General features: G+C 75.3%; 4 protein-coding genes across 5 annotated transcripts; 1 reads left to right on the forward strand and 3 right to left on the reverse strand.

Moving 5' to 3' along the window:
* The first annotated feature begins 1,049 nt into the window (after positions 1–1,049).
* WBP1 (WW domain binding protein 1) lies at positions 1,050–4,030 on the forward strand. The gene is made up of 4 exons (XM_067298448.1): positions 1,050–1,170; positions 1,582–1,684; positions 1,816–1,977; positions 2,328–4,030. Exons 1-4 carry the CDS (start codon positions 1,102–1,104, stop codon positions 3,011–3,013), a joined length of 1,020 nt encoding a protein of 339 aa, XP_067154549.1. The 5' UTR covers positions 1,050–1,101; the 3' UTR covers positions 3,014–4,030.
* A 500-nt stretch (positions 4,031–4,530) lies between these two features.
* MOGS (mannosyl-oligosaccharide glucosidase) lies at positions 4,531–8,064 on the reverse strand. Its single transcript, XM_067298447.1, has 4 exons — positions 7,713–8,064; positions 7,113–7,333; positions 6,558–6,751; positions 4,531–6,460 (listed from the first exon to the last, which is right to left on the reverse strand). The coding sequence occupies exons 1-4, from the start codon at positions 8,062–8,064 to the stop codon at positions 4,747–4,749; spliced, it is 2,481 nt and encodes an 826-aa protein (XP_067154548.1). The 3' UTR covers positions 4,531–4,746.
* Positions 8,065–8,835: 771 nt separating this feature from the next.
* On the reverse strand, positions 8,836–14,310 carry LOC136992284 (programmed cell death protein 4-like). Its single transcript, XM_067298450.1, has 11 exons — positions 14,133–14,310; positions 13,271–13,553; positions 12,155–12,252; positions 11,928–12,041; positions 11,072–11,293; positions 10,842–10,939; positions 10,644–10,758; positions 9,819–9,926; positions 9,629–9,739; positions 9,098–9,237; positions 8,836–9,005 (listed from the first exon to the last, which is right to left on the reverse strand). Exons 1-11 carry the CDS (start codon positions 14,202–14,204, stop codon positions 8,954–8,956), a joined length of 1,413 nt encoding a protein of 470 aa, XP_067154551.1. The 5' UTR covers positions 14,205–14,310; the 3' UTR covers positions 8,836–8,953.
* Positions 14,311–14,781: 471 nt separating this feature from the next.
* CCDC142 (coiled-coil domain containing 142) lies at positions 14,782–20,083 on the reverse strand. 2 transcript variants are annotated; one of them, XM_067298446.1, is made up of 11 exons: positions 20,035–20,083; positions 19,469–19,646; positions 17,879–19,342; positions 17,684–17,770; positions 17,418–17,582; positions 17,023–17,180; positions 16,741–16,893; positions 16,415–16,529; positions 15,977–16,154; positions 15,677–15,888; positions 14,782–15,057 (listed from the first exon to the last, which is right to left on the reverse strand). In XM_067298446.1, the coding sequence occupies exons 1-11, from the start codon at positions 20,047–20,049 to the stop codon at positions 14,822–14,824; spliced, it is 2,961 nt and encodes a 986-aa protein (XP_067154547.1). In that variant the 5' UTR covers positions 20,050–20,083; the 3' UTR covers positions 14,782–14,821. The 2 variants fall into 2 exon arrangements, with proteins under 2 accessions (XP_067154547.1, XP_067154546.1); XM_067298445.1 differs by having other exon boundaries at positions 17,879–19,646.
* Between the last annotated feature and the right edge of the window lie 1,324 nt (positions 20,084–21,407).

Genomic DNA, 21,407 nt, shown 5'->3' on the forward strand with positions numbered 1-21,407 from the left:
GATCCGTTGGCGCCTGTGCGGGAGCTTCCTGGGGTGCCAGGGGTCCTGCTGGGAGCATCTGCTCCCCACGGGGGCTGGCAGAGCCTCACTGCTTCCAAGAGGGGTGGGCACCAGCTGCCAGCATCTGCCTGGCTGCCCGCTGCGGGGCTCCACTTGCTCTGAGGTACGAGGGGCTGAGTCCCCACACCCTCACTGCGGTGGTGCCCGGTGCAGATACAGGACTGGGGCTGAGTCCCCACAGGCTCGCTGCACTGGTGCCTGGTGCAGATTCAGGACTGGGGCTAAGTCCTCACGAGCTCACTGCACTGATGACCTGTGGCTGCGGCCCGGTCCCCCCCCCCCGTGGGTGGAACAGCCCAACTCTCCCCACCCACCGGCAGCTCCCAATGGCACGGTCCGCACCCCCCTCCCCCAGGACCGGCTGCACCCGGGGGTGGGGCCGGGAAGTTCCGCCAGGGGCTGGGCTTTTGTCGCCCATTGGCTGGCGGCCTTGTCAGTCAAAGGGACTAGCGGTGACCTGCGGTGCTCGTTGGTTGGCCTTTCCGCCAATCGTGCGCCCAACTCGTATTTTCACCCCACATTGGCCAAACGCCTTCAAGTACCCGCCCCAGGGGCGGGCTCAGGCTCGCCATTGGCGGCTGCGCCTGTCGGTCACGCGCTGTGGCTGAGCGCGGGGTTGCCTTTGGCTAAGGCTCCCGTCAGTTGTACCCGCAGAGGCGGAGCTCTGCCTTCGATTGGCCGAGGCTGCCGCCAGCCCGCCCCGGAGGCGGGATTCGGTCCCTTTGTCTCTGTTGTTGGGCGTGAGGTCCGGGCAGACGGCCGCTGATTGGCAGAGGCAGGGCGGCGGCGGCGGCGCTGGTTGGCGGGCGGCGGCTCGGCGGGCGCCGATTGGCCGGCGGCGGCGGCAGGGGGCGGGAGCGGCGGCCCGGGAGTGATGGCGGCGGCGGAGGCTGCGGCCCGGGCGGCGGCGACGGGCCGGGCGGCCGGGATGGGGGCGGCGGCGGCGGCGGCGGGGGAGCGGCTGCTGCTGCGGGCGGCGGGGGCCGGGGCGGCGGAGCGGGCGGTGCCGGCGCGGGGCCGCGGCGGGCTGTAGGCGGCGCCATGGAGCGGCCCGGGAGCGGCGGCGCCGAGGGGGCCTGGGCCGCGCTGCTGGGCCGGCAGCACCAGCAGGTACCGCCGCCTGTCGCGACAGGCGCTGCCGCGCGAGCCGTGTCGCGATACCCGCCGCTGCCCCCGTGGGCTGCCTGTCGCCATAGCGCCGGGGCCGCGCCGGCGCGGGGAGCCGTGTCGCGATAGCCCCGCGGCCTGTCGCGACACCCGCGCAGCGACGCGCTCCCCGGCGGTGCGCGGCCGGGGGCGGCTCGCGGCTGGGGGCCGGGGGCTGTCGGGGTGGCCGGGGCGGCGCAGCGCACCCGGGGGAGCGTCGTCTGTCGCGACAGAGGGAGCGGGGACCGGCCAGAGCTGGTGGGGGGGGCAGCGCCGCGTCCCCGCGGGGCTCCTGGCCCGTGACCGTGGGAACCGGGGGCTGCCCCGTGGTGCCGGCTGGCGGCGCGGGTGTCCCAGAAGGTGCTGTCCCCGCAGGCTCGGGAGTACTGCCCGGGGGTGAACAACCAGCCCTACGTGTGCGAGACGGGCCACTGCTGCGGAGAGACCGGCTGCTGCACCTATTACTACGAGCTCTGGTGTGAGTGCGGGCCGGGGGGGCGGCGCGGTGCTGGGGGAGCCCACGGAGGTGGAGACGGGGCACCCGTGTCCGGGGCAAGGTGGTAGGGCCGGAGGTGCGAGGAGAGGGTCACCCCTGTGTCCTCCCCACAGGGTTCTGGCTCCTCTGGACCATCCTCATCCTCTTCAGCTGCTGCTGTGCCTACCGGCACCGCCGGGCCAAACTGCGCCTGCAGCAGCAGCAGCGGCAGCGGGAGATCAACCTCATCGCCTACCACGGTGCCTGCAACTACCCCACCTCCATGATGGATCTCAGTGAGTGGCGGCGGGGCCCCCCGCGCCCCCACCCCGGGCTCCCGCTCGCTCCCCTGGCGCTTGGCTCTCCCCCAGGGCCTTGCTTAGCCGCGTGGTCCGGAGTTGTCCTCATCCGGGGGTGCCTCACGGGTGAAGCTGGCTGGGTTCAGGGCCATAAAGCTGGCGCGGGGGCCCTGTGGCACTTTGCGAGCCACGTGGCTGCAGGCAGCCGTGCCCCGGCGGGGGCTGCATGGGGAAACACGGCAGGAGGGGGTGCCGCCCCACTGGCGGGCAGGGGTCTGTGGGGATGCTGGTGTGGTGTGGCACGGCGGGGGCCCGTCCCGCCCTCACCCGCACCCCCCGTTCCACAGGGATGCTGGCTTCCTTTAAGCTGCCTGCCTACGAGGAGGTGGCGCACCGCCCCAGCACCCCGCCGCCGCCCTACAGCGCCATCCTGGCCCAGCTGAGCGGGCCGCACAGCCGCCTGGGCTCCAGCACCCTCACCCTCTCGCCCAGCTCGGAGAATTACACCAGCTGCTCGTGCGAGTCGAGCTGCGTGACGTCCCCCAGCAGCACGTCGCTGTCGGTGCAGGTGACGGACGAGACGGAGCGCAGCCGGGCCAGCACGCCCAGCGAGGAGGGCGGCACCAGCAGCACCGGCACCGGCGGCAGCTGGGAGCTGCCCGAGGAGCCGCCCACCCGCGAGGCCCTGCACAAGCACACCCTCTTCTCCTCCAACGTGGACTTCTTCGAGGCCGACTGCCACCACTGCTCCGACATCGAGGAAGGCGAGGAGGAGGAGGAGGAGGAGGAGGGCGGTGCGGCGCAGGGCGAAGGCGGCGAGCACTTCCGGCACCGGCGCCTCACGGGCGACTCGGGTATCGAGGTGGGGCGCTGCCAGGAGGAGGAGGGCGGCGAGGAGAGCGAGGGCGAGGGCGCCCACCTGCTCAGCAAGGCCGGCCCCGAGTCGCCCCAGCACGCCGAGCGCAAGAGCCTCTGCGGGCTCCCGAGCGAGGCGGGCGGCGAGGAGCCGGGCTCACCCGCTCTCCCCGTCTGAGCGGGGCCCCCGGGCGGCGTCCACTGCTCCCTGCCCTGCCCTGCCCTCCCCGCTGCCCGCTAGCTTGCCTGGCCCCGCTGCCCCGCTCCGTCCCGGCAGGTGCGTGGGGGGCAGCGGCGGCCGCTTCCTCAGACCCTGCCGCCCCCCGGCCCTGCTCGCTCCGCCACACCCCTGCCTTGGAGCAGCGAGGCCGGGGGCACGCGTGTTGCCCGAAGCCGCCCCTGCTCAGAGGGCCCTGCGGGTGCGTGGTGGAGAGGGCCAGGGCCGCCTCCGGAGCGGGAGCAGGGCTCCGCGCGACGCCCTCCCTCCCTCCCCGGGCCGCGAGCGGGGCCCGGCGCTGCTCGGCGTCTGCGCGAACGCCGCTGTTACCAGCAGGCAGGCTCTGGTGGCGGGGCAGGGGCGGGGGGGGGGGCCTTCGCCTGCCCCTCGCTGTGCCGCACGCTCCCCGCCGCCGCTGCGGGGCTCGGCGCCGTGCCGCAGGGCTCGGCAGGCCCCTCTCTGGGGTGTGGACTCTGTCGCCGCGGAGCCCCCCGGGAAGGGCTGCCCTCCCGGACTGCCTCGTCCAGGCGATGTGTGTGTTCCTCGCTGCGCTCTGTAATGTTCGGTACGTCGTGTAGCGCGGCCGAGCCCGCGCCTGCCAGGCCTCCCGCGCCCCGCAGCGCCCCCGGGACGGGGCTGCAGCGGCGGTGGCGTTTCGGCGTGTTCCCAGCTGGTGCCCCTTCCCCTCTGAACTGCTTCCAGGAGCTGCCTGGGCAGGAGCAGCAGCCCGGAGCCCCCAGGCCTTCCTCGGAGGGGGCTGCCTTCCTGCTCCCTGGAAGCCAACTCTTTCCATCCCGCGCCGGCGGCTGGTGTGCGCCTCCCCCCCCCGCTGCCAGCGCACCCGCTCCCAGGCCCCATGGCCTGGCTCCGCTGCCTTTGGGCCGGAGGGATGGTCTCTGCCTCAGCCTGCAGGTCTGTGCTCTGGGTGACAGTAATTCAAGTAGCGTTCTCTCACCATTAAAGAGATGTGGAATTACAGCCCTGCCGCGCTCATCTCTGGGGCGCTGGGGGCCGCGTGGCTGCAGGGGCTGGAGCTGGAGCCGGCCGGAGGGCAGGCAGCATGCTGGCAGGGTGCGGAGCAGGGGCTGTCTGCCGGGGAACGGCGAGGAGCTGCGGCTGAGCCGGCCCCTGGGGAGGCTCCCTGTTCCCAGCCTTTCCCTGCCCAGGGATGGGCTCCAGCCCCTCGCCCTCCTCGGAGACGCGGGCAGGAAGCCCCTGCAGCGAGGGGGCTCTCGGAGCGCTGCTTGGGAAGTGGGGGGCTGCCAGCAAACTGCTGCCCCCGACGCACAGAGGCAGCAGGCAGGCAGGGGCTGGCCAGGGCTCTCCCGGGCTGTCGGGGCCCAGCCGGCCACGGGCAGGGTCAGCCTCGCTCCCTGCAGGCAGCCGAGCCCCGGGGAGCAGCCCAAGCCGGAGACCCCCCCCCCCCTCGCTCCTTCCAGGGGGGGACATCGCCCCTCGGGGTGTCGTTAGCATCCCCATCCACCCCGCTCCTCCCAGGGCCGCTGCCCCGCACACACGCAGCGACGCAAGCTTAAAGCTTGATCTTTATTACACTAGTTTGTCAAGGAAGTAGATCCTAAGTCTGGAGCACCGCGGCCCAGAGCACGTTTATCTACTGACACCTGAGAAAGAGGGGCAGGTGGGGGCGCACCCAGCGCCCGCCCGCGGCACCCCTCGGCTGCCGCACGGCTCCGCTAGTACTCCTCGGCCATCACCAGCACCACCAGCGCCGACCAGCCCGTGAAGGGGTAGCAGCCCTGGCCCTTGCCGGTGCTGTCGCTGTACTGCTCCCAGAGGTAGCCGCTCGCCGCGTACTGCCGGTACAGGTTGGCGATGAGGTTGGCGCGCAGCTCCCGGTACAGCTGCACCGCCTGCTCCCGGTGGGGCCCCTCGCGCCCGCTGTAGTGGTGCAGCGCCCGCACCGCCAGGTAGTTGATGTTGACCCAGACGGGCCCCCGCCAGTACGGCGGGTCGTGCTCCGTGTTGCGCCTCATGTAGAGGGGGCTGGCGCGGGAGAGCGAGCGGAGGCCGTAGGGCGTCCAGAGGTGCTGCTCGCTGCGCAGGGCGGCCAGCACGCGGGGCAGGCGGGGCGAGTCGGGGCGCAGCAGCTGCAGCAGGAAGGGGAAGAGGCTCACGTAGCCCAGGGCGCCCACGAACTGCAGCTCGGGCGCCTTGCGGACCACGCGCACCAGCCGGGGCGCCGGCGGCACCTGCCCCGGGGCCGCCCTCACTTTCTCCCGCTCCAGCCCCACCGCCTGGCTGTGGTTCCCGTAGTCGGCGAACATGCCCAGGTGCTCGGCCCAGTGGAGCCGGTCCAGCAGGCCGTTGTCGCTCAGCTCCCGCTGCATGTGCCGGTAGGGCTCCGCCGGCTCACCCAGCCGCTCCGCCATGTCCCCCATGACGGCGGAGGCCAGCGCCATCCAGCAGCGGAGGTCGAGGTGCCGCTCGTCCGCCGAGGGGTGCGAGGCGCGGGGGTAGTCGTCCAGCCCCGACGTCAGCGTCTTGGGGTTGAGGAAGAGCTCGGGGTCGCGGTCCCGGCCGCGCCAGCGGAAGGTGTAGGGCAGCGGCCCCGCCTGCGTGGTGTTGTACCAGTCGTACCAGGTGCGCAGGCGGGGGAAGAGGCGCTGCAGGTAGGGCAGCGGGGCCGCCCCCAGCAGCTGCTGCAGCGCCAGGAAGAGCGTGGGCGGGTTGGCGTTCTCGCTGTGCTGCACGATGAACTCGGGCGGCACCTTGGCGCGCGCCTCGTCGTCCAGGATCTGCTCCCGCGGGATCCAGCCCTCTGCGTTCATGAGGTCGAGCCAGTGCGCGATCACCTCGCGGCTCAGCGCAGGGTCCCAGCGCGCCAGCAGCAGCTGGTGGAAGCCCTCGTCCCAGAGGAAGCCGCGGGGGAAGAAGGAGCGGGAAGGCACAGCGGTGAAGAGGGAGCCCTCGGGGTAGGGCACGGGCTGCTCGGTGTGCGCCGACTGCACGATGGAGCGCCCGTGGAAGTAGCCCATCCCGCCCAGCATGTTGCTGAGGGCGGCCTGGGCGAAGCGCTGCTGGGCGGGCGTGAAGCCTTTGCGGCCCAGCGAGAAGGTCTCCTCGAAGCGCCGCTCGAAGGCGGCCACGTGCTCGGCCAGCTCCTCGGTCAGCGCGGGCCCCGCCAGCGGGCCGGGCCGGCCCGCGACGCTGCCCGACTCGAACGTCACCTCCACGCGGCAGGGCAGCCGCAGCGTCACTTGGTGCAGCAGCAGGTGGCTGCGGGGGCCCTGCTCCGCGGTGCCCGGCAGCCCCCGGAACGTGTCCACGGCGAAGAAGCGCTGCCTGGCCCCCCCTGGCGGAGCGAAGACGAAGCGGTTGCTCAAGCTGCTCTTCACCACGTCCGTGAGGCGGTGCAGCCCCGGGCTCACGGCCTGCAGGTAGTTATAGCTGCAACCAAGGAGAGGAGACGCTCGTGCCCGGAAGCTCCCAGCCACCGAGGCGCCAGCGGCTGGGGGAGACGCGGGCAGCCGTTACCGCGAAGTACCTGGCGTATTTGGGGGCCGTCCCGCTCTCTGCCGTGGGCTTCAGGAAGGAGATCTTGAAGTGACCCAGCTCTTCGGTTGTCCCCGTCACAGAGGCCAGCCGGGTTTTGTCCTCCACGTGCGGCTGCAGCGTCCCCTGCCCATCAGTGGCTACGTAGAAGAACAGGGAGATGAGGGAGGCCTGGGTGCCTGCGCCCTGCAGAGACGAAGGAGGTGTGTCCGGATCACAGGATTTCTGGAGTTGCCCGTGTTCCCCTACCGGAGACCAGGCCGCAGCCCCACAACACACGCTCGCAGGGCAGCGGGAAAGGGGCCAGGGCAGCCCAAGCCGCTGGGAAAAGGATCCCGCAGCCAGGCGTGCCCTCCAGCTGGCTGGCTGTGGAAGAAAGCCCGGGTCTAGCCGCACCCCCGGGGTCTCGGAGCCTGGCAGCCTGTGGGAAGGGGCTAGAGGCCAGGGCTCGGGGCGCTGTGCCCAGCTGGGCGAGCGCAGCGCAGCGCTGGTCGTGCTCTGGGTGCCCGGCCCCCGGCTGCACCGCCGGCCCCGCGCACGCCCCCACCTCCGGCCGGGCCGTGACGCGCCAGCTCCAATCCCCGCCATGCTCCCCGCCCGGCCTCTTCACGAACTCGGTGCGCAGCAGCAGCCCGTGGTCGTGGATGTCCTGCACGCCGAAGTTCTCGCCGTCGTGCTGCAGCCAGCCGTAGCGGGACAGCCCGTCGCCCTGCTCACACGTGTGCCGCAGCCTCGCCTCTGCCTCCCGCTGCTGCATCCACATCAGCCCTGGGGGAGGCGGCACGTGGCGCTGAGCCGCCAGCCCGGGCCCTGCCCCGGCACCCAACCCCTCTCCCGGGCCAGGGACAGCCAAACCAAGCCAAATCCCCCCAGTCCCACCCTGGCCCGGCTCCGGTCCGGGCCCCGCACGTGCCTCCACCCCAGCCCCAAACCAGCTTCGGGTCGGGCCCTGCCCAGCCACTGCCCGGTCCGGGCTCAGCCCCGGCTGCGGGCATCGCCCTGCCCCACTGCCAGCCCCAACCCGGGCCCAGTCCGGCCTCCTCCCAGCCCCGGCCTGGTCCCCTCCGGTCCCGGCCCCGCTCCCGCTCCCGGCCCCGCTCCCGCTCCCGATCCCAGCCCCGGCCCCGCTCCCGGCCGCGGCGCCCACCGGTGACGAGGGCGCGGGGGCTGCGGGTCTTCATGCCGAAGTAGATGTGGGGCCGGTAGGAGCCCCAGAAGCGGCGGGGGGAGGCGGCGGCGCCGGGGGGCAGCGCGGGCGGCGCGGGGTGCGGGGTGACGAGGCGGGCGGCGGCGCGGGCCTGGCCCCAGCGCGCCAGCGCCACGGCCGCGCCGCCCAGCGCCAGCGCCGCCGCCAGCGCCAGCAGCGCCCAGCCGCGGCCCGACAGCCGGCCCCGCCCGCGCTCCCGCTCCCGCTCGCGCTCCCGCCGCGGCGGCGACCCCCGCGCCCGCCCCCTCCCGCGCGGTCCCTCGGCGCCGCGCCGCCGCCGCTCCCCCGCCATCCGCGCCGCCGTCCGTCGCGCCGCGCGCGTCACCGCCGCGCGTCACCGCCCCCTGCGTCATCGCCACGCGCCGCGCCGAAGCCGCGGGGGCTGCCGGGAGCGGCGGCGCGCGCAGCCCCCCTGCCACGCGGGCGGCGGCGGCGGCGGCGCCCCCTGGCGGCGCGGGGTGGGAGGGGGGAGCGGCACCGGGCGGGGCCGCGCCCGGGACACGGGGGGACACGGGGGGACACGGCGGGGGGGGACGACACAGGACCCGTGGGGCAACATCCCAGGACACAGGGGGACACGGCGGCGGGGGGGGGGAAACAGGGGACACAGCACCCAATCCTGGGACACGAGCGGAGACGGGACCGCACAGGGCCTCCCTCTGGGACACAGGGGGACACGAGGGGACACGGGACCCCATCCCAGGACAGGGGACGGGGGGGGACACGGGACCCAATCTGGGGAGATGGGGGGACACAGGACCCCATCCCAGGACAGGGGACGGGGGGGACACGGGACCCAATCCCGGGACACGAGGGGACACAGGACCCCATCCCAGGACAGGGGACGGGGGGGGACATGGGACCCCATCCCAGGACAGGGGACGGGGGGGACACGGGACCCAATCCCGGGAGATGGGGGGACACGGGACCCCATCCCAGGACAGGGGACGGGGGGCACAGGACACCCCGGGGCTGCACCCCAGGAGAGGGGGACGGGGGGGGACACGGGACCCCCCAGGGCCACATCCCGCCCCCCCTGCCCCACAGAGGCCGACGCAGTGGGTCCTTGGGGAGCCTCTTTATTGTGTCCGTCCGTCTGTCCACCCACGCGGCCCCCTGCCCTGGGGGGGCCCTGGGGGGTGCCGTGGGGGGAGGTCGCCGGGGGCCCCGCGCCGGCCCCGTCACTGCTTGATCTGGCCCCCGTCGCCCTCGCTCACGAAGCGCTTCCGGCCCCTGCGGAGGAGGAGGAGGAGGAGGAGGAGGAGGAAGGGGTTGGGGTGGCCCCCCCCCCATGCCCCCCGCGCCCCCCCGCGCCCCGGCCCTACCTGGCGGGGCAGGCGTCGCGCAGCGCCCGGGTGATGACGCCCGCCTCGAAGCAGCGCTCCACCAGGCGCTCCAGGACCCCCTGCGCCTGCGGCACGTCCAGGCTGATGTCCCCCAGCTCCTCGTAGACCCGCTGGAAGCCCTGGGCGGCGGCGGGGACGGCGTTGGCCCCCGCGCCCCCCGCCTGCCCCAGACCCCCGTGCCGAGGGGCTCGTCCCCATACCCCGGGGCTTGTCCCTGTGTCCCCCAGACCCCTGCACCGAGGGGCTCATCCCCATGCCCCGGGGCTCGTCCCATGTCCCCTGCACCCCCATACCAAGGGGCTCGCCCCCGCGCCCCCCACAGCCCCCCATGCAGAAGGGCTTGTCCCCATGCCCCGGGGTTGGCCCCAGACCCCTGCACCGAGGGGCTCGTCCCCGTGCCCCCCGCCCACCCCAGACCCCCACGCTGAGGGGCTCGTCCCCAGACCCCCATGCCGTGGGGCTCGTCCCCCGCCCCGCGTCTGCTCCCGCGCCCCCCGCGGCCCCGCTCACCCGGTTCATCTGGTCCAGCGTCACCAGCCCCGTCTCCCACAGCACCTTCAGCAGCGTCACCATCATGGTGACGGGCGCCTCGCCGGAGCCCTCCAGCACCATGAGCAGGGCCTGCGGCGGCGGGCGTCAGCGAGCCGCGGTGCTGCCGGCCCCCACCGGCCCCCACCAGCCCCCGCCGCCCCCGCCTCACCTCGTACACCAGCTCGTGGTGGAAGTGCGGCACCTCCAGCTCCCGCAGGCAGTGCTCGGCCTCCGCCACCTCCCCGGACAGCAGGTACTCGCGCAGCAGCAGGTTCATCTGCGGAGAGGCGGCGTGGGGATGCCGGCATGTGCAGCATGGGACGGCACGGCAAGAGCACCACGGGGACACGGCGCGGGGACACGGTGCGGGGACGCCGGCACATGCAGCATGGGACGGCACGGCAGGAGCACCACGGGGACATGGCACGGGGACACGGCGCGGGGACGCCGGCACATGCAGCGTGGGACGGCACGGCAGGAGCACCACGGGGACACGGCACGGGGACACGGCGCGGGGACGCCGGCACGTGCAGCATGGGACGGCACGGCAGGAGCACCACGGGGACATGGCACGGGGACACGGCGTGGGGACGCCGGCACATGCAGCGTGGGACGGCACGGCAGGAGCACCACGGGGACAGTGCGGGGACAGTGCAGAGGGCGCAGCGGGGGGGTTACACTGGCAGCGGTGTGGGGACAGCTGGGGACGCAGGCAGAAGGACAGGGCAGGCATAGAGACGCGTCTGCAGGGACACCGTGGGGACATGGCATGGGGACGTCCAGGGTCACCTCCGGGTGACGGGGCACAGGGAGGGCCACCGGGCCAAGGCACGGAGACACGGCGACGCATCCCAAGGGATGGGACAGGGGTACAGCCAGGCTGCGCGGCGTGGGATGGCCAAGGGGATGCATCCCGGGGGACGGAGCGGGGGCACGGCCGGGGGACGCGGCGCAGGACGGCCGCGGGGACGCGTCCCGGGGCGCAGGCGCTGACCTCCTTGATGAGGTGCTTGACGGGGCGCTGGCCGCCCCCCACGCCCCAAACGTTGTCCAGCCGGTTGACGTCGCGCTTGATGCGGAGCAGCACGGCGGCGCGGTCCAGGGCGGCCCTGCGGGGAGGCGGGTGAGCGAGGGCGGCGGCGCGGGGTGGCACGGGGTGGCACGGGGTGGCGCGGGGCGGCACGGCGCTTACCTGGCGTGCTCGCAGTCCACCCGGCCCTTGTAGCGCTCCAGGAAGTCGAGGGGCAGCGCGTGGTCGGCCACCGCCCGGGCGATGAACTGTCCCAGCATCTGGGCAGAGACGGCGTCGGCTCCCGGCCCTGCGCGTCCCCGCGTCCCTCCGGCGCCCCCTCCTCGGCGCGTCCCCCCCCCCCCCCCCCGAGCATCCCGCCTCGGCGCGGCCGCGTCCCCTCCTGCGCGCACCTGCGGGGCCTCGGGGGTGTCGAGGATGAGGTCGGGCAGGTCCCGCAGCATCTTGTCGAAGGCCCAGGCGATGTCCTCGGCGGTCACCACGCGGCCCACCAGGTCGGAGAGCAGGCGGGACGTCAGCTCCCGGTGGCTGGCCTTGCCCTCCAGCGCCAGGGCCACCGCCAGCGAGGGCACCGCGTGCTTCCGGCTGCCCAGGTTCAGCCCCCGCAGCAGCTCCTGCGCCCGCCCGCCGCGCGTTACCCGCCCGCCGCGGCGCCCGACGGCGGCTCCCCGTCCCCCGCGGTCCCCGTCCCCAAAAGGGTCCTCATCCACGAGGGTCTCCATCCCTGAGGGACCCCGTCCCCAAGGGTCGCCCATGCCCAAGGGACCCCTGCTCCCTCCCCGAGGGACCCCATTGGAGCTCTGCCTCATCCCCAAAGAGCCCCTGCTTCCTCCATGAGCATCCCCAAGGGACCCCCCCCCCCAAGGGACTCCTGCCTCTCCTTGAGGGTCCCCATCCCTGAAGGACCCTGTTCCCTCCTGGAGGAACCCTTACTCCCTCCCCAAGGGTCCCATCCCCAAGGAAGCCCTGACTCCTCCCCAAGGGACCTGTGTCCCCGAGGGGCCCCCATCCCCTCCCCAGGAGACCTCTGCCCCTGCATGAGGGTCCCCATCCCCAAGGGACCCCCATCCCCAAGGGACCCCCATCCCCTCCCCAAGGAACACCATCTCCTCCGCAAGGGATCCCCATCCCCTCCCCAGGGGACCCCTGCTCCTCCATGAGGGTCCCGTCCCCGAGGGACCCCCATCCGCTCCCCAGGGGACCCCCGCCCCACGGCAGCCTGCCCGGTGCCCGAGGCGCCCGGCTCACCATGACCTCGCTGGTGTCCCCGTGCTCAAAGTACTCCAGCACCATGGGCTGCACGTTCTTCTCCAGCTCGCCCTCCTCCAGCTCGGGCACCACGGTGGCGTAGACCGTGTCCCCCTGCGGGGACGGGACGCGGCGGCCCGCGGGGTCGAGTCGGGCACCGGCACCGTGGCCGGGCGGCCCCGGGGCTGGGGGGGGGGTCGCGCACGTTGGGTGCGGGGGGGCCCTACCTGCGCCACCTCGTCGTAGTTGGGGTCGCGGGCGTCGGGCTCCTGGTAGCCGTACACCACGCCGGGGGCGCCCCACACGCCCTTGCCCCCCGCGCCGCCTGCGCCGGCACGCACCGGGTGAGCGTGGGGTGCTGCCGCCGCCCGGCTGCGACCCCCCCGGGCTGGGACCGCCAGGGTGGGGGCTGGCTCGGGGGACCCTGCCCCACGGCGGGATGCGAGAGGGGTCCCAGCCTCACGGGGCAGCAATGGGGCCATGCAGGGGTCCCACCCCACAGGGATGCAGAAGGGATCCCAGCCCCACGGGGATGCAGGAGGGGTCCCAGCCCCACGGGGCAGTGATGGGGCCACGCAGGGGTCCCAGCCCCACGGGGGATGCAGGAGGGGTCCCAGCCCCACGGGGCAGCGATGGGGCCATACAGCGGTCCCACCCCACGGGGATGCAAGAGGGGTCCCAGCCCTGCAGGGCAGCGATGGGGCCATGGAGGGGTCCCAGCACCACGGGGATGCAGGAGGGGTCCCAGCCCCACGGGGCAGCGATGGGGCCATGGAGGGGTCCCAGCCCCATGGGGATGCAGGAGGGGTCCCAGCCCCACGGGGCAGCGATGGGGCCATACAGCGGTCCCACCCCACGGGGATGCAAGAGGGGTCCCAGCCCCACGAGGATGCAGAAGGGTTCCCAGCCCCACGGGGCAGTGATGGGGCCATGCAGGGGTCCCACACCACGGGGATGCAGGAGGGGTCCCAGCCCCACGGGGATGCAGGAGGGGTCCCAGCCCCATAGGGCAGTGATGGGGCCATGCAGGGGTCCCACCCCATGGGGATGCAGGAGGGGTCCCAGCCCCACGGGGATGCAGGAGGGGTCCCAGCCCCACAGGGCAGTGATGGGGCCATGCAGGGGTCCCACCCCACGGGGATGCAGGAGGGGTCCCACCCCACGGGGATGCAAGAGGGGTCCCAGCCCACGGGGCAGCGATGGGGCCACGCAGGGGTCCCAGCCCCACGGGGATGCAGAAGGGGTCCCAGCCCCACGGGGATGCAGAAGGGGTCCCAGCCCCACGGAGCAGCGAGGGCCCCCGCGGGGCTGCCGGCCCCACGGCGCAGCCCGCCGCCCCTCACCTTTCTTGGGCAGCCCGCGGCCCTTGCCCATGCGGGACTTGCGGTCGTGGGCTTTGCCCTTGGGGCTGCCGGGCTCGGCGCCGGGCTCGGCGCCCTCGGAGAGCGACTCGCGGGCCGAGTCCCGGGACGAGGTGCGCCGCAGCCGCCGCTTGGCCTTCGCCTTCAGCCGCGCCTCGTGCAGCAGCTTCTCCTGGGGGGTCCAGGCGCGGGGCCCCCCGCCGCCCAGCAGCGCCTCGTCCCCGTCCTCCTCCTCCTCCTCCTCCGCGCCCCCCGGGCACGGCCCCTGCGGCGCCACCGCCACCGTCACCCGACGGGACCCCCCCCCGACGGGACCCCCCCCACGGGTCTCAGCCCCCCCCCACCAAGGACCCCTCTGCGGACCCCCCCTCTCGCAGCTGCCCCTTCACGGACCTCCCCGGACCCTCCCAGGGGCCCCCACTTGGCCACGGACACCCCCCCCCCGGGACCCCGCCTCTGCCACGGACACCCCCACGGGCCCCTCCGCCGGACTCGGGACCCCCCTGGAGCTCCCCACGGACCCCCCCATGAGCCCCCACCCTGCCACGGACACCCCCCCCCCCACGGACGCCCCGACGGGTCTCAGCCCCCCGGCTGCCGCTGCCCCCCCGCGGGCCCCGCCGTGCGCACGTGGCAGCGCGGCCCCGTCGGGGCGGCCCGCGGCTCGGTGCCGGGTCCGGCCGCAGTCGGTGGTGAGCCCGGGGGTCCGGTGCCGGGGGCGGTCAGGTGCGGGGGAGCCCGGTGCCGGGGGAGGGCTCGACCCGGGGGGGGGTGCGGCCCGGTGCCGGTACCGGTGCCGGTGCCGGTACCGGGGGGGCAGATCGGGGCCGGGGTCGGTACTTGCCGTGGCGAAGGGGGCGCGGTCGGCGGCGCCCAGCTCGGCCGCGCTGGCGGCGGGGACGGCGGAGGCGGACATGCCGGGCGGCACCGCGACCGGGACCGCGACCGGGGCGGCACCGCGACCGGGACGGGACGGGGACGGGGACGGGGACGGGGACCGGGAAGGGGCGCGCGGCTCGGCCCGACCCCGCCCCACCGCGCCGCGCGGAGGAAGTGACCGGGCGACGGCGGCGGCATCATGGGAGCCGTAGTCCCCCCGGCACCGGCACCGGGCACCGGGCACCGGGCACCGGGATGGGGACGGGACGCGGCGGGCAGAGCTCGGCTCTCGGGGAGAGCTCGGTGCACCGGCTGCGGCAGCTCTGCTGCGCTTCGCGGAGCGATTCGGGGGCTGCGGGCGCGGGAACGGCACCGACACCGGCCGGTGCCCCGAGCCCAGGCGGGGAGCGCCACGTCGCCGCGGGGCCGAGCGGCTGCCCGGGGCTGGGGACGGAGGCGAAGCTCGGCCCCGGCATCCGGATCCGCTTCCCGGCGCGGCGGGGCGAGACCCCCGTTCGGCTGGCGGCGGGGACGCGTCGCTGCTCGGCGCCGGGGCTTCTCGCCCGTGCCAGGGGGCCCCGGGGAGGCGGCGGGGGACAGGAGGCAGCCTGGGCTCGGGACCCTCCGGGTGCTTTATTCCCGCCTCCGCAGGGCTCAGGATTCGGGGGCGCGGGTGCCGCAGGGCAGCCCCGGCACGCGCCAGCGCCGGCGGCCGTGCAGGCGCAGCGCCAGCCACTGCTGCTGGCTGCCGCTCAGGTAGGACTCGGGGACGCCGCTCCGCAGCCTGCCGGGGCGCTCGGCCCCCCCCGCGGCCCCCGGCGCCTCCAGGCTCTCCAGGCTGTTGAGGCTGCCGGCGCCCAGCTCCCGCCTGCGGACGCCGTTGCTGGAGCCTGGCCGGGGAGGAGAGACGGGAGTCACGCGAGGGGCTTGGGGCGTCCCCGGTCCCCCCCCGGGCTGGGGACCCGCCTCGGGGATCCCGGCTCCCTCCCGCACGCTCCGAGGGCTGCTCCGGGAGGAGCCGGCCCGGGCTGTGCTGCCAGGCTCACCGGGGCTGATCCCTTCGCCCCCCTCCGGTCCCCCCCGACAGCCGGCGCTGGGGATGGCTGCACCCGGCAGCGCCCAGAGAAGGGCCGAGCCGAAGCTCCCGGCGGAGCAGCCCCAGGCCGCTCCGAGCACGGGCAGCGGGGCTTCCCAAACCGCTCGCGCGTCCCGGCACCGTCCCCTGCAGCAGCGTGCACAGCACACATGGAGCTGCACGGGCGCTGCGGGAGAACCGAGCCGACCCTGCGGCACCCCTCGGAGACCCGCAGCCATTCCCAGGGCAAGGGCACCCCTGAGTTAGGGAGAGTGCGAAAGGACAGAGACGGCTCCTCTGCGTGCAGCGGGGCTCGAGCCGGGGGAGCAGGCGGGGGGAGTGCTGCAGGCTGCCACCATGGGGACCGCGAGCGCGGGCTGGCAGCGGGCCCCTGGGCGTCCCCCGGTCCCCAACCGCCCCGTGGCCGCACTCACAGCACCGGCGCAGGGACTGCCAGGCGTGCGAGGGCAGGCAGGCCTTGCCGCTGGGCTGCTGCAGGAGGCAGAGGATGGCAGCGTCCATCTGCTGGAAGACGCGCAGGGAGAGCAGGGACTGCCGGACCTCCGGCGCCAGGCCGTAGTGCTCCGACTGCACCAGCTCCCGCACCAGGTCGAAGTCCTGCTTCAGCTGCAAGGCACCCTGGAGGCTGGGGACGCCGGGCAGGGGCTCAGCCCGGGCCGTCCCAGCTCCCCGTCCCGGCTCGGCCCCCGCGCAGCCCCAGCCCTGCCCGGTACCTGAATTTGATCTTCCGGGCGAGGATGTGATCCATCCAGGCCTCCACGAAGGCCGTCACGACCCGGGCGAGGGTGGGCGCCTGGCAGTCCCGCGGCAGCAGCTGGACGCCCTGCAGCACCTGGCCCAGCACGGTCTGGGCGGCGGCGGCGGCGTACTCACCGGGGCAGCTGGGCAGCTCTGCGAGGACAGGCGGGACCCCCCCCCCGCCGCCGTGAGCCCCGCGCCGCTCCAGAGCCCAGCCGGCACCGCGGCCAGCCGGGCCGGGGGCCTCCCCGCCAGCCCAGCCCACGGGCAGCGCGCACGGCTTGCTCGGGGGTGGCGGTCCCGGCTCGCGGCCAGCAGCACGCGAGGCGCAACGCCGCCGAGCTGTGCCTGCAGCTCCGCGGGAGCGGGGAGGGCCGGCGGCCAGCGCGGGCACCGAGACGCCCGTTACCTACCGGGGCGGAGGCCGAGTCTCCAGTGCTTGCCCAGCGGCATGGTCCGGTCAAAGATCTCCGCCGACATCCGCTTGCAGTCGGTGGAGAACAACCTCATCACGTCCTCCGAGAAGAGCTGGGGAGCAGATTGCGGAGCTGCTGGTGGCACATCCTTGGAGAGGGTGGCTGCGGTGCTCTGCGGTGCCAGCGGCCGATACAGCCATGCCCAGCTGGAGCAGACCCGCTCCAGCGCCTCTCCCAGCACGGCACGGCTGCGGCTGGCTGCCGGGGGCGGCCGAGGAGGGCAGAGAGGCGAAGGGCTGAGCTGAGCGCCGGTCCGGCCGTACCTGGATGCTGGCAGCCGTCGAGCGGATCTGCCGGCACAGCTGCTGCTCCTGGTGGGAGAGGAGGGTCGAGGGCGGCCGCTCGGCGCCGTCCCCCGGCTCTGGGAAGGCCACGTTCACCAGCACCATCAGCTTCTCTGTCTCAGCCCTCAGCAGCTGGAGGCACAAGAGGGAAGAGGGGTGAGGGCAGATCCTGCCTGCAGCCAGGCCCCAGCCCCACCGCGGGGAGAGGAACGGCGCTGCCGGAGCCCTTCCCTGCCCCACGCCAGCGGGCCCCGCGCTTGCCTGCAGATCTGCCTGGGCGACGAGCAGGAACTGGCGGAGGGACCAGGACGCCAGGTACCGGTAGGCTTTGCTCATGAGCCAGGAGCCGGCGGCCTGCGCCGTGGCCACGCACCGGCCCAGCAGCTGCAGGCGCAGGTCGGGCGAGCCGGGGCGGCCGCCTGCGCGGGGAGAGAGCGCGGAGACGTGGCGGCCGGGGCTGCGCCGCAGAGCCCAGCGGAGGTGGGAGCACGGGGCCGGGCAGCGCACGACGAGTGGCAAACGCTCCCAAACTGGGGGGGGCAGGCAAGGCGGGGGGGGGCGCAGGGGGTCCAAGCACGGAGGGGATCCCGGGGGCAGGAGCTCGGCCCAGCAGGACACCCGCGAACGTGCCCCGGGCGCGATGACGCCCCGCTCACCCGCTCGCCCGGCGGGACGGGGCTCCAGGCGGCGCAGGGCGAAGGCCAGCGCGGGGTAGAGCTGCTGCAGGAGCCGCGCCGTCCTGCTCTGCGCCGCTCCTGCCGCCTGCTCCGGCTCCGCGCAGCACTTGTCGGAGAGCCCCGAGCCCAGGGCACGGGCGAAGCCTGGGGGGGGGAAGGCGGACGCCGGGGTGAGCAGTGCCGTGCCCCCAGGGCGATGCGCCGCGGGGAAGCGCTCCCCCGTGCCGGCCCCTTCGCCCGCTCACCTCGGTCCCAGCTCTGGAAGACGCCGTGGCAGAGCAGGCGCAGGCAGAGGCGCCTCAGCTCCTCCTCGCACTCCGGGGGGAGGCAGGCTGCAAGGGGACGCGGGGCTGAGGGCGAGCACAGCCCGCGCCGGCCGGGCCCGGCGGCGCTGGGGAACCGGCGCCCCCGCGTCGCCCTCCCGCGGGCCCCGCGCTTACCCTGCCCGAGAGCCCGGCTCAGCTCCCGCGCCAGCGCCGCGGCCGCGCCGGCCCCGCACAGCGGCCGCCCTTCCCGCGGCACCTCCAGGCGATGGGCCAGCGCGGCGCCGGCCGCCTCCCAGCAGAGCGGGGAGTAGCGGGCGTGCAGCGCCTCCGCCGCCTCCGCGCGGGACGCGTCCAGCCACCGCGCCGACCGCCAGCCGGGGGAGCCGGGCCTCGAGGCGGCGCCAGGGCCGGCCGCCGGCAGCGCCGGGGCCTCGGGGCGCTCCGCCGCCGGCACCGTCTCCTGCTTGGGCCGGTTGAGCACGCGGTGCCGGAGGCTGTCAGTGGAGGCCACCAGCACCCCCAGGACGAGGCCCACGAGCTCCTTGTCCTCCCTGCACAGCGCCTGCAGCTCTTCGGGGAGCCTCGTCAGCTCCTCCCGTCCGGGGCGCCCCGGGGATCCCGCGTCCGCATCGACGGAGCGGCAGTCCGGAGGCACCACGGCATCTTCCCGGCGGACGCGTTCCGGCTTGTCGCCCCGGCCCCGCTGCCGGAGGAGGAGCTGGTGGAGCCGCTCGGCGGCCAGCCCGCCCCGCTCGGCCGCCAGTATCGCCAGCACCCTGTCCACGGGGAAGGGCTGGGAGCAATCCCCGGCAGTCCCCGCGGCGCCGTGCCGGGCGGCGAGGCTGCCGGAGCCCAGCTCCAGGGCCAGGTCGCCCACCACGCGGTTGTAGATCTCCAGGCCTTGGAAGAGGTCGGCGAGAAGGGCCGGGGTGGCCGCGGCGGGGCCGGCGCGCGCCAAGCCGCGCAGCAGCGCCTCCGCGTAGCTCTCCACCAGGCGCGCCGCGTGCAGCGCCAGCAGCGCCAGCGCCTGCTTCATGTGCCGCACCGACTCGTGCCCGTGCAGCAGCAGCAGCGGGCGCAGCCACGGGTCGCCGCGCATCCGCCGCTGCAGCCCGCTCCAGTGGCTGGCGTGCGTCCGCAGCTCCTCGCAGAGCCCCCGCAGCGGCCGGGCTGCCCCCGGCTCTCCGGCCAGCACCCGCAGTCCCGGCTGCTCCACAAGGAGCAGCAGCCGGCGGACGAAGTCGGAGGCACCCTTGAGCCGGCGGCAGTACTCGCGGGAGAGGCGGAGGTGGTGGCGGTGCTGGAGCAGGGCGTGCAGCGCGGCGCAGTGCTTGGCCATGCGGGGGTGGACGGGGTGGTAGGAGAAGGCCGCGTGCGCCGCGTCACCGGGCTGGGGCCGGACGTGGCCCCGGAAGGTCTCGGTGCGGGGATCCTCCCAGACGCAGAAGCACCGGCGCAGCCCCAGGAAGCTCTGCTCCACCTGGGCCAGCGCGTCCGGAGAGTCCTCGTCGTCGCTGTCATAGGAGCGCTCGCCGGGGCACGGGAACGGCGGGCGCTGCGGGCCGGGGTTCGCACAGCTCCGCAGCACGGCCTCCGCCTCCTGCGGCGAGCGCGCCACGCGGGCCGGGGAGCCGCCGCCTGCGGAGAGGCGGCAGCGCTGGGGCCGGCGGCCGGCGCGGGAGGCAGCCCTGCCCACGCTGCCCGCGGCCGCCCAGTCCCGTGGGACGACCGCGCTGCCCCGACCCCGGCTCTGCCCCCTCTCACCCTGGCGGGGCGGCTCCTCCGGCTCGCCGCCGGCAGCCCCATCGCTCGGCGGCGCTCGCGGGGGCCCCGGCGCGGTCCTCAGGGGCGGCAGCACCCCGGAGCCCGGGGCCTGCGGCAGGCGGGACATGAGGAGGAGGAGGATGGCGGCGTCCGGGCCGATGCCCCCCGCCGCGACCAACTGCAAGGAGGAGCCGCGGCGGGTCAGAGCGGGCTGCGTCCCCCCGGGCCCTGGGGCCCCCCAGCTGGAGGGCAGCGACAGCCCCCCATAGGGCCCCCCTTAGAGTCCCCAGCCCCCCAGCACCCCACTCCCTGCCCAGAGCCCCCCCCCCAGAGCCCCCTGACCGTGCCCCTCAGCCCTCCATAGAGCCCCCCATAGCCCCCTGCCCAGTGCCCCCCCCCTTGGACGCCCCCCCGGAGCCCCCCCCCCGACGGTGCCCCCCAATCCCCGCACTGCCGCGGGGGGGTCACGGGCCCTCGGAGTGGGGGGGGGGAGAGGGGAGGGGCCTATGCAAGAGGGCGGGGCCTCTCGCTGGGGGCGGGGCCTCTCGCTGGGGGGCGGGGCCGACCTCCGAGAGGGTCATCGGCCGGCGCGGCAGACCCGCGCGGCGGGTGGGGCTCCTGGCCGGCCCCGCCTCCCTCCCGGCCCGCGACTCCGCTACGGCGGCTCGCGGGTCGCGGCGGCCTCGCGCCCTTGCCCGCGCCGGGACCCCGCTCCCTACCTGCCCCCGCGCCGCCCGGCCGCGCCCCCACGTGGCCCCGCCGCCGCCAATCGGCGCCCGCGGAGCGGACGCGTCACCGGTCACGCGGCGGAGGCGGGGGCGGGCCCCCGAGCTGGGAGTCCCCGCCCCTCGGATGGGCCACGCCCCCTCGTGACAGGGAGGGGCGGGGCTTGTGTGACGAGGGGCCGCCGGGGGCGGGGCCCGCCGTTGCTAGGGAGCCGCCGCGGCCCGGGGCCGTCGCTAGGCCGCGGCCCGCCGCGCCGGGCCCGTGTCCCGCCCTTTGCTGCCCGGCAGGCGGCCGCCGCCCCGCCGAGCCTCCGTGCCCGGGGCCATCCGAGGCGCTGCCTGGCCCGACCGGGGTGCTGCCATGAGAGCGGCCCCGTCCCCGCTGCTGCGCGCCCAGTCCGCACGCCTGGGCCCCCGTCACCTCCCCGCCCGGCCGCGGCCCTCGGGGTTCGGCCCCCGGCGCCTCGCCCAGCTGCGGCCTCAGCTGGGTCCTGCCCCCGAGACAGGACAGCCCCCCCGTGCCCGTCTGTCACTGCCGTACCACCAAGGTCCCCTCTGCAGGGCTCTTTATGGACTAACCGATCCTGGTTAACGCGTTTCTGTGACCACCCGCAGCGCTGCCTCGGGGGGAAGCTGAGGCAGCGGGCAGGGACTGCGGGGTCCGGCAGGGGACCCTGCCCGGGCATGGCTGCATGGCCTGGGGTGCTGGCTGCTCCCCTCCCCAGGTCCCTGGTCCTTGGCGGAGGAGGGCCGTGCTCTGCTCCCTGAGCTCCTTCCAGCTGGAGGGTGAGGGCAGAGCTGGCCCTGGTGCCCTCCCTGGGAGCGTTTGCAGTGGGAAGGGCTCGGGGAAGGCATGGAGCCATAGAGGAGGAAAAAGATGCTGGAGGCAGCGTTGTGCTGATCCCGCTCCCCCTGCCCGCGGTGGGTAAAGGGGGATTGTGGCTCGGCTCGGCCTCGGGGCAACTCCCTGCATGACTCAGCTGCCAGCGTCACTGCTGAGGCTTTGCCAGGGATTTTCACCCTCGACCTCAGGACCGCAGGGGCAGAAACACCCGAAACATTCCCGGATCAGCTCCTGCGGGAACACCCCCTCCGTCCCTGGCCCTCCCTGGCCCATCTGGTGGCTGCCATCCCCTGCCCCTTGCAGGGTCCCACCATGGGGATGGGGCCACCATGCCACCCTCTCCCAGGAGCAGGGTCCCTGGCAGTGTCCC

Source organism: Apteryx mantelli, chromosome 5, assembly GCF_036417845.1.
Source record: "Apteryx mantelli isolate bAptMan1 chromosome 5, bAptMan1.hap1, whole genome shotgun sequence".
NCBI classification, from domain to species: domain Eukaryota; kingdom Metazoa; phylum Chordata; class Aves; order Apterygiformes; family Apterygidae; genus Apteryx; species Apteryx mantelli.